This window comes from Harmonia axyridis, chromosome 2, assembly GCF_914767665.1.
Source record: "Harmonia axyridis chromosome 2, icHarAxyr1.1, whole genome shotgun sequence".
Taxonomy (NCBI): domain Eukaryota; kingdom Metazoa; phylum Arthropoda; class Insecta; order Coleoptera; family Coccinellidae; genus Harmonia; species Harmonia axyridis.
Window position 1 is genome coordinate 63334699 of NC_059502.1, and position 17412 is coordinate 63352110.

Below are 17412 nucleotides of genomic sequence, written 5' to 3' on the forward strand. Positions count from 1 at the left end.
TGGACAAACGTTTGAACCGAGGTTTGAACTTATCTAAATTTTTTTATATTTGCAGCAGGAACGGTTGCGCCAACTCAATAACAAAAATATTAAGCGATCTTCTTGAATGACCTTTTGAATATGCAATAAATAATGATAATTTTACCAAGAAAGTAGAGTTTCAATATAAATCTCCTTCATTTTTTATCGTTTGTCTTTCAATTTTTGAACCAAAATGAACGTATAGAAGATAATAATAGAAATAGAAGAAATTGCATCAGACATACTTCATTTCCTATATCCGAATCATTCGAGAAAAATTGAATAAATACATTTTTTAACATAAATTAATTATCTTCCCGATTGCACCAATCAGATCTACATATATTTATTTAGTATTAGTACAAATTTAAATCTGATGAAGCTACAATTGTTGTACATAAAAATATTGTTATGTTTATCATTACTTCTTTCACATTCTTATTATTATTATTTTTGTTACAGGTATTGTATTAGGGATGGCCAACTCGTTAGTGTGTTTCAATGGTTTTGCCACCCCTGCCCTAGTTGGATACTTCACAAATGATAATGTGAGTAATGAATCAATCATTCGTTTAGAGTATTATTTGAATTTGGAACTGGGAAAAAATATAGATAATTGATTGATAGCAAGAAGTATAATTGGTAGTTCCTTTTTTTTTGGAAATTGGTTGGTATACATACATGCCAATCTAGACTGTTCATTACAACTATGAAAACTCGTATATTTGCATTCACACATTCTCCTGGATCAAGATCTAAAGATTAAACAGGTTCTCTCGTAACTTAAGAGTGTGGGTAACGTGTCATCCGTTAGCCATATCACCATTGGCCAAGGTGTATAGGTTAGACGTTGACTCATAACTTCAACCAATCAGCATTCGTGACGAACCTGTTAGCCCCAATCAAGTTGAAAGTTACGAGGCAACCTGTCTTATCTATAGAACTGGATGAACTAACTTATGTACCAGCGACTTGTAGAGAAAAACTGTCTTAGTAGATCGTCGATTCTACCTGCTCTAATCACACTACACAATGTGGCTATAGTCAGGTCAAGTCTTTCAGTCTGGATGAAACTGAGGTTAGTGGAGAAAAACCGACCGATCTAATCTACCCAGTTCATTGCTCACTTATTATGAGGAAGTGGTTTGTTGAATAAGTTCAATGGAGTCCACTGAAAGCTTGCAATTGGATTTGTTTAGAATCTTTGAGAATTTCATCTTTCCTATGTAATTTTTCATCAATAGGTAGCCTTCAAACTTATATCACAATGAGGTAACTATACCCAATAAGGCCAGAACTCAATATGACCTAATCATGTGATAGCGTATTTGTTTGTAGTAGCCCGATCATTATTATTATTATTATTCACTGAATCGAGATCGTTGCGGTTCTGTTTGACTTGCGGGAACTGCGACCAATTTGATCTTTTGTTCTTAACCCTACCTATTCATACAAACCCAAGAAGGCCGTCGATACGGTTAACGAAAGCGACGACATCCTTAGGAGCCTTGGCTATTACTTTGTGAGTATCCAGAACCTACTTTCCCACATGAGTGGTTCTTAGACCAGTCAGCCCTGGACATTTTCCGCTATGTGTTCGGATGTTTCTACCTCCTTTCTCCAGAGCCTGCAGATCTCTTCTGCTGACTTATCCATGGGGTACATTAGGTATTTGCACCGACAGTGACTTGCAGCAGTCGAACCATCACCCGAAGCTCAGCTCATGATAGTTTCAAGAGCCTCCTAGTATAGGTCGGTGAAAGCACCACAAATTTGTTTACCCCAGCAAGACCTGGAGTGTTTTTCCAGTGGGTTTTTCTATTGTCCCACATCCAGGTTGGTCCGCTGTCAAAGATCTTTATTCAAGTAAACAGTGTGAATTACAATTAGTGCAAGTGTATATAGGACACAATTCAATGGTACATATAAGTATATATCACAAGGTAACAAATGGAATGTAAGCAGTGAACAATGGTATAAGTGAAAATCAAAAATTGTCTCTGATAACGCTCAACCGTTCAATCTCACACACTTAGAGCGGAAAGACCATTATCCCGAACACGAACACCTGCAACACGCACAAAAAATCGATTACGCTCTGTGGATCTTGCCAGAGGTAGCAAAAAATAAAATGCTAATCCCACGCTGTGCAACTGACATCTTTGTGGATGGACCATCCTCCTCGTAGAGTTGTCATCACGAGGTCCCTTCTAATTTGCGTTGTGTCTATTGAGAGGGCTTGCAGAAGGGCACTGCTTTCTCGGCACCAGAACCTCCTTGCTCCGATGATGAAGGGTAAAACTCGGATGCTCCTGCCAGGATTCCTTGCCGCCACCACCTCCAACAGCTCTGGCTGATCATATGTCGCTCTCTTCAAATGATATGTTTCAGAGAGCGACCTAGGGGCCTTCCATGACACCCCCACGTCTGCAACTATCACTTCCGTACCTTTAATGCAGACTATATCGGGCTTGTTGAGCTTACCTCTGGTGTCCCTGATGTGAGGCTCCTGGACAACTTCCCATCCCTTCTTTCGGGCTGCATCTACGATCCTCTTATATATGTCTTTTCCAAGCCCACAGAAGAACTCAGGATCAAACAGATGTTAATCTTGATGCTCTTTTTGCAAGGTCATCAGCTTTTTCGTTTCCTTCAATACCACAATGCCCCGGTAACCATAGTAGAGTTAGTTTATTCCCTCTGGTCAGTAGTATTCCGATCTGATGTTGAAGAAGTAATTATTTTTCTTTCATAACTATTTAGAGTTGTTGAAATGGCTTCATGAAACATATTTTCTCAGCATTACAAGGATATTATCACAATTACGTATCTTATGAATGCACTTCAAATATTAAAACAGCATTACGTCAAGTACTCAATATCCATCAAAATATTTCAATTTCCATAATTTTCCATCCATATCTGTATTCGATAGCATTACGAATATGTGAAGGGTCATCCTGAATTATAGTTATGAGCTACCAAATAAATCTGCTGAAATAACGCTGAATTGAACATATCATTCCATAGATGTGGATACTGCTCAGTTCACCAACATGAATAATTCCCAATTTGATGCGGTTATAATATAATTACTTTTCCATTACATGCCTTCATCACTGTATCCCTCCGCTGTTCATGGCCTTCTTATTTGGAGAGTTAATGTAATCATGATATGATAGGATCCTTCAACTGGATGCGTTGGTTGACCGTTATTTGATTAAACATTATAACATGCATGTATAACGTTTTCGTTTGATCAATTCAAATGTATAAGTTTTCAATATACACTGCGCAAAAAAATTAATGCTCATTATGGAAATCTCTAATTTATTCTACAACTGAAGGTGTTCTCAATGATAATTATTCATATCAGAATTATGCATGCATATGTTATACACTTTCAACGTTTTTCTTCAATACAAATGTTTTTTCCCAGCAGGAATAAAAAAAGATGAAATTATCAGGTTTTGAATGTATTGGCTCCATTCTGATATCATTTGTTCTCGATCAATTCTAGTGATCAATAGTTTTTCTTTCGTTTGATTTTCTACACTCGATCGCTATGCAACGCGCAACACGCAATTTAACCCAAGAGGAATGTGCCCAAGCGGAGACAGGTATGAATGTCCGAAGACCAGGACAGGGTAGACCACGGGTAACAACTGCCATTCAAGAACGTTACTTGAGAGTTTCTTCGTTTAGACAACTGTTTGCAACCGCTCGCCTCCTTCAAAATCAGCTTGAGCAAACTCATGGGGTGCAAATTAGCACTCAGACAATAAGAAATCGCCTCAGAGAATATGATTTAAGGCCTCGTATCACGGCAAGAGGCCCAGCTCTTACTCCAGCCCATCGAAGGGCGCGTTTGGATTTTGCGAGAGAGCATATCCATTGGGAAGAGGCTGATTGGGAAAGAGTTCTCTTCACAGATGAGTCTAGATTCTGCCTTTACCATTGTGATCGCCGTTCCCTTGTATACAGACGTCCGCATGAAAGATATGCTCAGTGCAATTTCCTGAATACTACTGGTTTCGGAGGAGGGTCGACAATGGTATGGGGTGGAATATTGACTGCTCGCACAGACCTAGTGGTCGTTGATAATGGAGCTATGAATGCTGATAGGTATATAAGGAACGATCTTGAAGAGTATGTAGTGCCATTTGCCCCATACATTGGTGAAAATTTCATTTTTATGGACGATAATGCCAGACCCCATCGTGCGCGCATCGTTCAGGAGTACCTTGAAGAGGTTGAAGTCTCTCGAAAGGAATGGCCAGCAAAAAGTCCAGAACTCAATCCGATTGAGCAGGTTTGGAACAACCTCAATAGAAGGCTGAGAAGTTCAGAAAATCATCCAGCTACTCTTATTGACTTAGGAATCCAACTCAAAGAAATCTGGGAAGGATTAGATCAGAACATTTTAAGATCACTCATTTTGAGTATGAACCGTCGTTGCCGAGCTGTAATTAACGCAAGGGGTGGAAATACCAAGTATTGAATCACTGATCAGCATTCCAGTATTTTGAAAGTTGTTTATTTCTCTTCTTTCACATAAGATTCGGTGAAATCCTGAATTTTTCTTCCATTTAATGTGTCTTGTTTCATTCAAAACCTTCCCGAGAGTACATAAAAAATAAGTTATAAAGTCAATTTGGAGTTAAATTTTATTAAAATTGAGATTTTCAGAATGTGCGTTAATTTTTTTGCGCAGTGTAGTTCTAACCCTGTATATTTTATTCTTATTCTGAAACATAAAATATTATTATAAGATTTTGTCGAACAATATTCGGACACCTGTATGAGAGAGAACCGTACAAATGATATATAGTTACCCTAAAATGAAGGAGTTGATTCAATTCTTTTCCTCGCACGTCGTGTGTTCAAGACTAAGTGCCTTCCTTCCTTCCTTTCCTGGAAAAGGTAGAATTGCAATTAATCACGTCTCACTGAAAATTCAGTCTCAAAAAAAGAAAAATGTCCGGGAGCTTTAGTGCTGACTGAAGATTTTGCCTTTGGCGTGAAAGCAGACCAGAACCATTCTTTTTTTGTAAGTAAATATAAGTAGTATTCAAATCAAGTCAGACTTCAGACAAATTTATTGGCTATTATTCCTTTCGATATCGTTATTGATCAAATGAAAATTTTATTTTATTCCGTCCTAAAAATCTTTTCATTGAATAGGATCGGTGAGATTACATTTGATCAACAAAAGATCTTTAGCATTAAAAAAAAGGAGGATATTATAACTTGTTGCATTTTCCCTATATTTGAACCAATAAAATGATGTTATAAATTGTCTTACCAATATAAACTGCTCTCTTGCGTCCACACAGCGCCGCACTGTATAAGGATGTAAGGGAACAGGGTATAAGGATTGAAATGGAACAAAATGGGACTTATACAATGCAAACTGACCTTCTAATGAACTGTAATCCTAATATATTTAAAATGTCCGTTAATTAAACCAAAACCGTTTTGATTAACACCGAAAACTTTATACTAACAACCTTTAACTATTCTTTCCGACCGCCGATACCGATACATCTGACTTATTTCTTCTATCTGACAAAACATACGTCTCGAATTCCCAGAATGCGCGACGTTGCCAAAACTAAAATCATAATAACTTAAAAAGGGCTAAAACATACCCCCCGCCCTGAAAACTCAATTTCAGTCACTTTGAAATCAAATACCTTTCAATAATGAACTTGTCAAAATCATCCACTATAAAAAAAAAATTCACCAAAAAAGAAACAAAAACTAACCTACCAAAAAAAAAATATATATAGTAGTCAACTCTTCTGACTACTGGGTCGGTAAAGGACATACCTTTACTACAGGTCGTGTATAGGTACCTTTACTCGTTTTCAGCGTTACATTACGGACTATACCATCTTTTCCGGGATGGACCTCTGTGACCAACGCCAATGGCCAATGCAGTGGTGGCGAATTTTCACACTTTAATATGACAACCGTGCCAACTTCAATATTTGAGCATTTCAAATGCCATTTCTCCCGAGTTTGTGAAGTCGTTAGATACTCTAATTTCCAGCGTTTCCAGAAATCCTGAACCATCCGGTCAATCAGTTGAAAACGATCAACCCTATTCAACTTGATATCCGACAAATCATGCGATGGAATACATTTTAATGGTGACATTGTCAAAAAATGTGAAGGTGTTAATGCTTCCGGTGCACTTGAATCTGATGACAGACGACAAAGAGGACGTGAATTCAATAAAGTGCTGAACTCTTCAAAAGTTAGAATTTGAGTACCTATTACCTTATAAATCAGATTCTTAGCCGATTTAACATTGCTCTCCCACAAACCGCCCATGTGGGGTGCCCCGGCCGTATTAAAATTCCACTCAATACCATTCAAAACTAATTCATTTTGAAAAGAAGTTATAAATTGATCCGAATCAATAAATTCATTAATTTCGCAAAGAACTTTTTCAGCACCCACAAAGTTAGTGCCCCTATCTGAATACAGAACATTACAAGTACCCCGTCGAGATAAAAACCGTTTAAACGCTTGCAAAAAATGATCCGTAGATAAGGAACTGACGAGTTCCAAATGAACTGCTTTTACGCTGATACATATAAACAAACAAACATATCCCTTATATACTTGAATTTTTCTATTTTTACCGAGTGATATTTCGAACGGTCCAAAGTAATCTACCCCCGTTTGAGAAATTACTTTAGTAGAATTCACCCTTGAAGCAGGCAAATTCGCCATCAGAGGATAATTATTTTTTGGCTTTACCCTAAAACGATGATTACAGGCATGTATCTGCTGTCGTATAACATTACGACCACCTACTATCCAATATTTTTGTCTCAACAACGCTTCCAAAAGAAATGAACCAGTATGGAGATTTATTTTATGATAGTATTGAATTAATTTTACTGTGAAAGGATCTTTGCCTGGAAATAGAATGGGGTGTTGGCTAGCAAACTTGAGCGAAGAATTTTCTAATCGTCCCCCCACCCTGAGAACTCCATCTTTGATGAAGGGAGTCAATTTGCGTAATTTTCCGTAGATCTCTTTTTCTAAATTCAATAACCTTATTTCCGATCCGAATGCTTTATTCTGAACAATTTTTATCAATACAATCTCCGCTTTTTTCAAATCATCAGCTATAATAAAATTTCTCTTGGGAGGCTTCCTCAAAAATCTAAGTAACCAAACCGTAATCCGCAAAATAGAAATCCAAGACGAAACTCTAGAAAACATTGTATAAAACGATTCATTCGCTAAATTCCGAATCGACACATAACACCCAGTTTTTGTCTCCGCTCCAAATGTTACCGAATTTACAAGTTGTTGATCATTAGGAATTAACTTCAATAGATCGAAAGAGTTAGAAGACCACTTAACTAACTCGAATTTTTCTTCTGCGAATAATGACACTGATTGTGAACACAAATCAAATGCTTCCTCTTCCGAAGGAATGCTGCAAACCAAATCATCTATGATCTATGTAAACATCTGTCGAAACTATTTTCGTTGCTAAAGGATAACTACATCCATTTTCTTTTATCAATTGCTTTATAGTACGAAGAGCCAAATATGGACTTGATTTTACCCCAAATGCTAAACGATTGAATTCAAATACCCGAACCGGATCATCAGGACTGAAACGCCAAAGCAATCTTTGAAACCTCCATTGATAATCAACCAATTTTATTTGATGATACATTCGTCGAATATCCGCTGTAATCGCTATTCTAAACAACCTAAAATTCAGCAATAAAGAAAATAGATCGGTTTGTAGTTTTGGACCACCATGTAAAATGTCGTTCAACGAAACATCATTATCGGATGATGTACTAGCATCTAAAACCACACGAATTGGCGTACTCGAACTACCTTGTTTAACAATAGCATGATGAGGAATGTAATACGCAGGTTCTGAATCTTTTAAATATTCATCCTCAACCAAATGCATATAACCTAACTGAATTGCTTCTTTCATTATCTCATTATAACTCAAACGAAACTCCGGAAATTTCGCCAACCTTCTTTCTAATGAATAGAGCCGAATCAATGCCGTTGTCTTAGAATTACCCAAAGTATTCGGAGAATTCTTAAAAGGAAGCGCTACCGTGAAACGTCCCTCATAATCTCTACTAAAAGATGTAGAAAACAAATTTTCGCATATTTCTTCAGCTGGGTCCGGCAAAATATTCTTTGGAACTTGTTCCATCTCCCAAAATTTATTAACCAAGTCATTTAACCGACACTCCTCCCCTAAACTGAAGAATACACCGAACTCCCCCTTTGACTCTAACTTACGAACCTTTCCCATAATCATATGACCAAATACCGTTTGTACCGCCACTGGAGATCCCGATGCTGATGGTACCGAATTACCCACAATAATCGAGAAAAGATCCGCCCCCATAATGCCATCAACTTCAGCCGGTTCGTCAAATTTTTCATCTGCCAATTGTATATTTCCAAAATTCTTTAAAACACCGCGATCAATTTTGGCTATTGGAAGTTTATCCGTAATTTTATCTACTAAAAATGCCTCAATAGAATATTTCTTAGTAAAATCATACCTAGACGAAACAGTAATACTTGTAAAACCTTTAATTGAATTTGAACTGAATCCAGCCCCATGAATTGACGTTGAACATTGTGAAAATTTCAATCCTAATTTCTTACAACACCTATAAGTAAGTAAGTTAACCTGACTGCCACTATCTACTAAAAACCTAGCTGTTTTCAAACCACCCGAACCGTTTAAAACATTTACCACAACCGTCGACAATAAAACCGTATGAGTATCCCGATCACCCAAAGCAGTAGCACAAAAATTGTTATCTGTTGAAACCAACGTATTTGTATTCGAATCCGATTTCGAATTTGGATATTTTTCCAGTTCACCCTGTATACGTCCCAAATGTAATAGGAAGTGGTGTTTTCTGGAACACTCTGAACATAATTTGTCTGAAGGACAGTCTCTTACTCCGTGATTTGGCGATAAGCAATTATAGCACCAGTTGTTATCCCGTACTGTAGCATATCGTTTAGATGGCGACAGTTGTTTAAATTTATCACATCTACTCCCGAATGATTTTTCCGATTACAAAAAATACATATATTCGATCGATCCATTCCTAAACAAGAATTATTTTGATGTACAAAAAACGATTTCGAATTACGAGTTTTATAGCTATCACCTCTACTAATGATTGATTGCTGATTTAGAGCCAAAATTTTCGATTGTTCCTTCACAAACTTAATCACATTTTCATAGGTAGGTATCCCATTACCCCTAATAGTCATTTCAAACGATCTCACCGTATCAGAATCAAGCTTAGAAAGGGCCTGATGCATTAAAATGAAGTCCGACATATCATCTAATTTAAGCTTTTTCAAAGCCTGTACCGCACAATCAAATTTTTCCAAAAATATATTGAGACCCTTAGATGACTCACCCTGTATCGATTTGAACTCTAAAATTTGGCGTAGATAATTAGTTGCAAGAGCGCGCTTATCCTGATATTTTTCCACAAGCGAATTCCAAATGATTTCATAATTTTCTCCAGTAGGAGCTAATGAAGAACAAATAGTCAACGCAGATCCTTTCAAACGACCTACCAAATAATTCACTTTATCAGTATCCGTAAGTAACTTATTTTCATGTATCAAACTCTTGAATATTGAATAAAAGGTTTCCCATTCTCTAATATTTCCCGAAAATTCCGGCAATTCAATCTTCGGTAGTGTAGGAAGATTACGTATCAATCCCTGAGGTTCAACATTAACCGAAGAAACATCTTTCTGAATTTGTTCTCGTTCCAATTTAGCCGCTGAAAATTGAATATGACAACACATTTCATCAATGGTTCTAAATATATTGAAGTCCGGTTCGAACTCATCATTAATTTCAAAACTAAGCTCTGTTATATTATCTATTATTTTCAGTAGGTCATTCTTTGTTGAATTGATTGAACTGACCATTGTTAAAAATTTAGTTTTAGCTACTTCACTTGTTAATGATTTTGACAAATCCAATAAATTCTGCAATATCGAAAATAAAGATTCTTTCTTAGCAATAAGCATCTTAATTTTCCGTTCAGTTGACGTTCCACCCATTGTGTTGAAAGTCAAGTGCGCAGAATACTCGAAAACTAACCCCGCGAATCTAAACTGTGAATTGAATACTTTTGTGTACGCTTGGCAACAAGGCTTACTCTGGGACTCGAATCGTATTTGATAACCGCTGAAAAAAATACAAAAACTACCGCACGTTTTTACTTCGTTCAATACCGTATGAACGAACAAAATAAACTGAATTAATATTTCCGAATACAATTAGGAATGAAATGAAAATGAGTTCCGAAACTCTGAATACCGATTGAACTAAAATAAATGTAACCGAAACTTGAATTAAAGTTCAAAAAATCCGGCTCGAAGGACCAAAAAATGTTGCATTTTCCCTATATTTGAACCAATAAAATGATGTTATAAATTGTCTTACCAATATAAACTGCTCTCTTGCGTCCACACAGCGCCGCACTGTATAAGGATGTAAGGGAACAGGGTATAAGGATTGAAATGGAACAAAATGGGACTTATACAATGCAAACTGACCTTCTAATGAACTGTAATCCTAATATATTTAAAATGTCCGTTAATTAAACCAAAACCGTTTTGATTAACACCGAAAACTTTATACTAACAACCTTTAACTATTCTTTCCGACCGCCGATACCGATACATCTGACTTATTTCTTCTATCTGACAAAACATACGTCTCGAATTCCCAGAATGCGCGACGTTGCCAAAACTAAAATCATAATAACTTAAAAAGGGCTAAAACATAACTCGATATGAAATATAGGAAACCCAACGTTCAAAATTCGCATGTACTTGAATTCAATTCAAGTGTGATAAAAATATCAAATATATAGGGTGTTTTTTTTCGAGGTATATAACTTAAAGTTGGAATTACTGTTCAAGATGGCGACCGATTCAACAGATGTTAAGTGATTTATTCTCAGTTTGGTTTGGCAATTTATCATGAATAGACTCACGTCTGAATAATGCTTGCAAATAGTGCAATTTCATCTCGAAAATAATGGTTCTGTGCAGAATACGTATCGCGCTCTACATCCATTAGCGATGAAGCGCACTTCTGGTTGAATGGCTACGTCAACAAACAAAACTGCCGCATTTGGAGTGAAGCTAATCCTCAAGTGAATGTCGAAACACCGTTACATCCAGAAAAACTGACTGTTTGGTGCGCTCTATGGGCTGGTGGGATCATTGGTCCGTACTTCTTCAAAAACGATGATGGCCAAAACGTTACAGTCAATGGTGATCGATATAGAGCCATGATTACTAACTTTTTCATTCCTGAATTGAACAACCATGATGTCCAGGAGCTGTGGTTCCAACAAGACGGCGCAACATGTCACACAGCTCGTGCCACAATCGATTTATTGAAAGACACGTTTGGTGACCGCCTAATTCCACGTTTTGGACCTGTGAATTGGCCTCCAAGATCTTGTGATTTAACACCGCTAAATTACTTTCTGTGGGGCTATGTAAAGTCATTGGTCTATGCGGATAAGTCACAAACCCTTGACCATTTGAAAGACATTATTCGCCGTGTTATTTCCGATATACGGCCACAAATGTTGGAAAAAGTCATCGAAAATTGGACGTCCAGATTGGACTACATCCAAGCCAGCCGTGGCAGTTATATGCCAGAAATCATATTTAAAATGTCCTAATGCCACATGATTATCTTGCGGATAAATAAAATTCATGTCAATCGAATGATCCATCGTTCTTTTATTGCAATTTAAAGTTCTATAGCTCTAAAAAAACACCCTTTAGATATCTAAATTCGACTGTTTTTGAAATGTAGGCTGCACTTGGTATACTGAATTCCAAGAGAGTGTAACTGAATTCAATTAAGCATACAATTATATGCGTAGAGATTATGAAATGGAATTAGAATTTCATGAGTGTAGATTAATCTTGATGTTCTGTTCTTAATCAAGAAATACATAAAGGGGGTTATTGTCGCTTTCCGTTTAGATGATGATTCTGCTATTATTCAAGGGTCTTTGTTATAATATCACGAATCTTGCTGGGAAGGACAGTTCGAGTAATTAGTAGAATGAAGCTCATCCGTGGATTCACCCCTGGATCATACTCTTACGTTAATCCCTATTCAACAACCTCATTGCTGACCTTATCCAGAAATAACAATTGCCAGAACATTATCTACTATTAGTGGGAGTTGTCAAGGAGCCATGAATATTACCGTTTGAAATTTTGTTCTACCTTTAATTTCAAAACAAGAAATTTTATGGAGATGGCATTTTACATCCAGATATACATAGGCGTACAACTTTGCTTCTGCCGGTTTTCCGAAATTCGAGGCTTTATTGCAAAAAACTGGTTATAGGTGTAGGACTGGATACTACATAGGTACATTTATGATTTAAAGTATTATCCATCGCTGGCCAATTCTTTCTTCAATCTTTCGGGCAGGGCACGAATCTCGCGTTGAAAAAAACTTGTCATCTTTTGAAGCGATCCACGAATCGATCCCATTTATACTTCTTCATAAGACCGGAAGTGCTGGTCAGCCTGGCCATTTGCCATTGATCGAAACAAGTGATAGTCCGAGAGCGCAACGTCTGGAGAATACAGCGGGTGGGGTAGGACTTCCCATTACAACGTTTCCAAGTATGTCTTGATCACTTTCGCAGCTGTAAAATCAGTACATCATGTCTCTCGTTGTATTGCTGCCGTTCGTCTTTCAATGCTCGGCTTAAACGCATTAATTGCGTTCGATGACGGTCGCCTGTGTTTGTTTCAATCGGTTTCAACAACTCATACTACACTACGCCGAGCTGATCCCACCAAATATTGAGCATGACCTTTGAACTGTGAATATTTGGTTTGGTCGTCGACGTGGAAGCATGACCGGATTTCCCTATAATTTTTTGCGTTTTGGATTATCGTAATGAATCCATTTTTCGTCTTCAGTAATAATGCGATGCGTAAATCTCTTTCGTCTTTGTTTTGAAAGCAGCTGTTCACACGCAAGCAAACGCCGTTCAAAATATGTCGGCTTCAACTCATACGGCACCCAATTTCCTTATTTCTGAATCATTTCTATAATTTTCAGCCTTTTTGAAATGGCTTGTTGCGGCACTCCCAATGATCCTACCAATTCTTGTTGTGTTTGACAAGAGTCTTGATCAAGTGATGCCTCCAACTCTGCATCTTCGAAAACCTTCTCTCTTTCACCATCATGTCAGTATTTTAGAGCATTCTATGAGCCTCAGCCGCAGATTTCTTCATATTAAAGCATAAAATTGAAACCTCCTGCAAATTACTAGAATTGGACACGTAAGCTGACATGTTCAATAGAGAATAACTTTATGTTGCAGACACAAATCGACTAACATGTCGATGGCGTTATGTTCACAAATTCCTAAACATATTGTATGACTTCTACGATTTATTTATTTCAACAACCAATTACCGCTACAGCATTCTATCGCAAAATAACGAAAGCAAAGTTATACATATAATAGAATAGAGTTATAGAATATTTGGAAACTCAATGAAAAAAATTCAAGTTAATCGTGTCACCAGACACAATGAAAATACCAATTACCAGTATATAATGTATCTGGTGTCCCAAACTCATTTTTAAGTGAAAGGATCTCAAAAATCGATCACGAAAATGTGCCATTCATTTTTTTCTACCTCCAAATTCTGAGATACGCTCACTAGTTAACGAATTTGGAACACTCGAATAAATTAAATTCAAATACATATCTACTTATATGCTTCTCAATGTTTTACTCTCAATGAGAATAAAGATTTAATTCTGCATAATCAGCTGCTATCAACACTATAATATGTTTACGTTTCTCAAAATATAATCCAAATAATTTTAATAGATGTCCTCTAATGCCATATTGTTCCACTGATAGCAGATTTTTTTCATTCCAGCAAACCATTCATCAGTGGCAGAAAATCTACCTCATATCGGCTTCGATACTCATGGTTACTGGAGTACTGTATTCAATTTTTTCGTCATCTAAGTTGATGCCCTGGAATGACGCCTACAGTAACGAACTAAAGGAAGCCGTCGAGCTACGATTTGTTGAAAATTCGAAAAAGCAAACATCTAACAGAAATGAAGAAGAAGAAGAAGAAATGTTACCGAGTAATAATAAAGAGCATAGTGAAAAGACATGATTTTTCATGAGTTGACTATTTGTGATTATGAATTTTCACATTGAAATATCAGTTAAACTTTAAATTCAGATTTTATTTGAAGATAATGCATTTTAAAATGACTACACGATGAATATTTGTTGTTAAATCAGGATAAGAATTGATTCTTTTTAAAGAATCTAATGAGAAATATACTTCAAGTATACTTTACATTTGTACAAATTATTTATAACTGTACTTTTGTCTAATAAATCATTCGAAAATATTGTTGTTGATATTTTGTGGTTTTTGCATCGAAATCAAGGTAACAATTTCAGATTTAGATTAGATTAGAGGAGGGTCCAAAGATCATCCGACCTCCCATGCACCTTGACCTAAAGATCTATTGTTCCTTCCCGAACTATTTACCAGTCCAGCAGCAATATCTCAATGAACTCTATTACCTTTCTAGGAGCTTTTTCCATCACGTGTTCCTGCTTTAAAACCCAAGAGCCAAGGTGTTGTAGCCTTTTCCGGTGAAGAGCTTCACAGAGGCTTCTTAACAAAAGCGACATGTTTCCTCCGACGCTTTTTCCATATTCTTCAGATGATACCTCACAGGACAGTGTACCGTGAGTTCGTTCTCAGTTTCTGAGAGAACTCTTCAGTCCAGCTCAACGAGCAAGAGAGAAGTGACTTGGCCTGTCTTTGACTATTGATTGTCCTCCATAACGCAAGCTTCCTCTTTTGTTCCCATTACTTAACTGTCATCACTTTATGACTGGCTGCTGTTTGATTGGCATGTATCCCGGAGTTGCCAGGCATCCAGATGGGGTTGACCTTGTTCCTTTCTCCGAGTCTCAGATCTTGATTTTGTATAAGGGCTGTAACTTTATTCCCTAAACCTCTACTTTAATTTCTCTCATTTCCTACTGATTGGAAGACTTTCCTCTCTGATGCATGTCAGTTTTTCTTCTATTTGATTCTTTGGAAAAGGTATTTCCTCTTATCTGTCATTCTTAATTTGATTTGTAGTATCTGTCTTAATTCCTTATTTTCATGCTATTTCAGTCTCTATTGTCTTCTTCCTTTGTTTGTTAACTATTTTCTTAATAGTTTCAATTCTTCTCTGATTTGTTAGTTGGTTATATACCATGGGGCGCCAATCGCTGTTCTGATTACTGTATTTAGCGTGCTTTGCAACTCATCCTTATAATTGTCTTCCGTATTATACCAGGTTACTCCTGCATACGTAATTCTTGGTATCAGCACTATTTTTATCATCTTCAGATTGTTTTTTGAGGAAAGTTTACTTTCTGGGTTAAGCAGCGGGTACAGTCTCCCGTGCAATTGCCTTGCCTTTTTTCTGTTTTCTTCTATTTGTTAAAATTCATCCTTTCATCTAGTATTACTCCCAGATGTGTTGCTTTCTTTTTCCATTTTATCGTCTGATTTTCTATTTTGACGTTTCCTGCTTTCTCTTTCTTTACTGTTGTTCCCCCGATATAGATTGCAACTGTTTTCGATTAATTCGATTTTAATCATCATTTCTTGAACTATTCCTTCAGTTTATCTAGGTTTATCTGTAACTACTTAGAAATTGTTCATGTGCTTCTTATATTTTCCGTTAGTCAATGTTGTAAACTTGAGACGATTCTGAAATAAAAAGTATTTATTATTATTAGTCGTACCAGTTGGTGGATCGCCTTTCTCCAAGTACCTACGTGGAAGGGCGTTTCATATTTTCAGACTACCTTTGACTTAAATAGTAGGGAATCAGGAGCTAGCAGGTAGCGATAGATGACATAACAAACCTAAAGGCTTGAGTTTTATTTTGAAATACTCCTTGATGATGGTGATCATACAGATAGTTTCTGTGAAAACAATCTGAAGAAAAGCCTGAAAACCCCTAGATCTCAAGACTTTGTATAGAAGAAGGTATCAATTCTTCTACACAAAGTGTTAAGTTGTAGGGGTTGAGGAGTCGATCTACAACTAGTTTTCAATGAAAAAAATTTCATAAATGGGACTCTTTTCATTTTTCACCAATTTTGTTCAGTTTTCAACCTTATTTCATTAAAACGTCAATAGCGTAATTGTGAAATGAAGAATTCTTTAATGAAATTGAATGTCAAATGCAGCAAATCATTATGCTTTTCAGATGATTCTCATTCAATTCCATCCATGGTTCTTCTTTTATTTTGAAAATGAGGAAATATCATCTCCCATTTTACATAGGTTCTTTCCACAAATGTTTCATTGCGGTCAACACTGGATTGGACTCTGTATTCCAATAAATTGACCAGAACAAGTAAGTATGTAAAACCTTATGTCATTTCTGCACTCGTGGTACGAAATCTCACGTAAACAGTGAAACGCAAATGTGGATGGTTTCGAGTTTGCTGGGTTTCCTGATCCGAGTCGTTTTTCGATTAGCAGAGGTAAATTTCAACGCGAAATTACAAATTATCATGAATATTTCATTGCAATTATCATTGGATTGGACTCCGTGAACCATTGAATTCACAACCTGTAGAAGCTCTGACCTGGCAACACTCAGTTTTAATTTATTGGTGAAATCGAAAATGTATAAAGCTGGGACCGTATACTTGATAAGTGATCTTTTTGACGTACACGTTTGACAAACGTTTTCCAAAATGATATTCTTGACAACCGTTCGTTCTTTAAACGTACACGTTCGAAAACGTGTGCTCCCACAAGCCGACACCATTGTTAAATTTCACAGATGAGATAAAATGTCATCAAGTTATGTTCTGTCAAGTCAAATTGAAAAAAAAATTTCGAAGAGAGATTGTTCACTAAGAAAGGGTGTTTTTTTTAGAGCTATAGAACTTTAAAATGCAATAAAACAACGATGGATTATTCGATTGACATGAATTTCATTTATCCGTAAGATAATCTTGTGGCATTACATTTCAAATTCAACCAGAAGTGCGCTTCATCGCTGAACAAAATAAAATGGACGTAATGCGCGATACGTATTCCGCACAGATCCATTATTTTCGAAATAAAATTGCACTATTTGCAAGCGTTATTTAGGCGTGAGTCCATTCATGATGAATTGCCGAACAAAACTGAGAATAAATCACTTGACAGCTGTTAAATCGGTCGCCATCTTGAACAGTAATGTCAACTTAAAGTTATATACCTCGAAAA

At 36.6% G+C, this 17412-nt stretch overlaps 1 protein-coding gene across 2 annotated transcripts in view; it reads left to right on the top strand.

Annotated features, from left to right (window-relative positions):
• Positions 1-14521, top strand: part of LOC123673010 (sialin) — a 30268-nt gene extending 15747 nt beyond the window's left edge. For both annotated transcript variants that reach the window (XM_045607391.1, XM_045607390.1), the window contains 2 exons: positions 484-569; positions 14029-14521. In XM_045607391.1, the coding sequence (XP_045463347.1) occupies positions 484-569; positions 14029-14277 (335 nt within the window). In that variant the 3' untranslated portion in view covers positions 14278-14521. The remainder of the gene's footprint in view (positions 1-483; positions 570-14028) is intronic.
• Positions 14522-17412: the final 2891 nt, after the last annotated feature.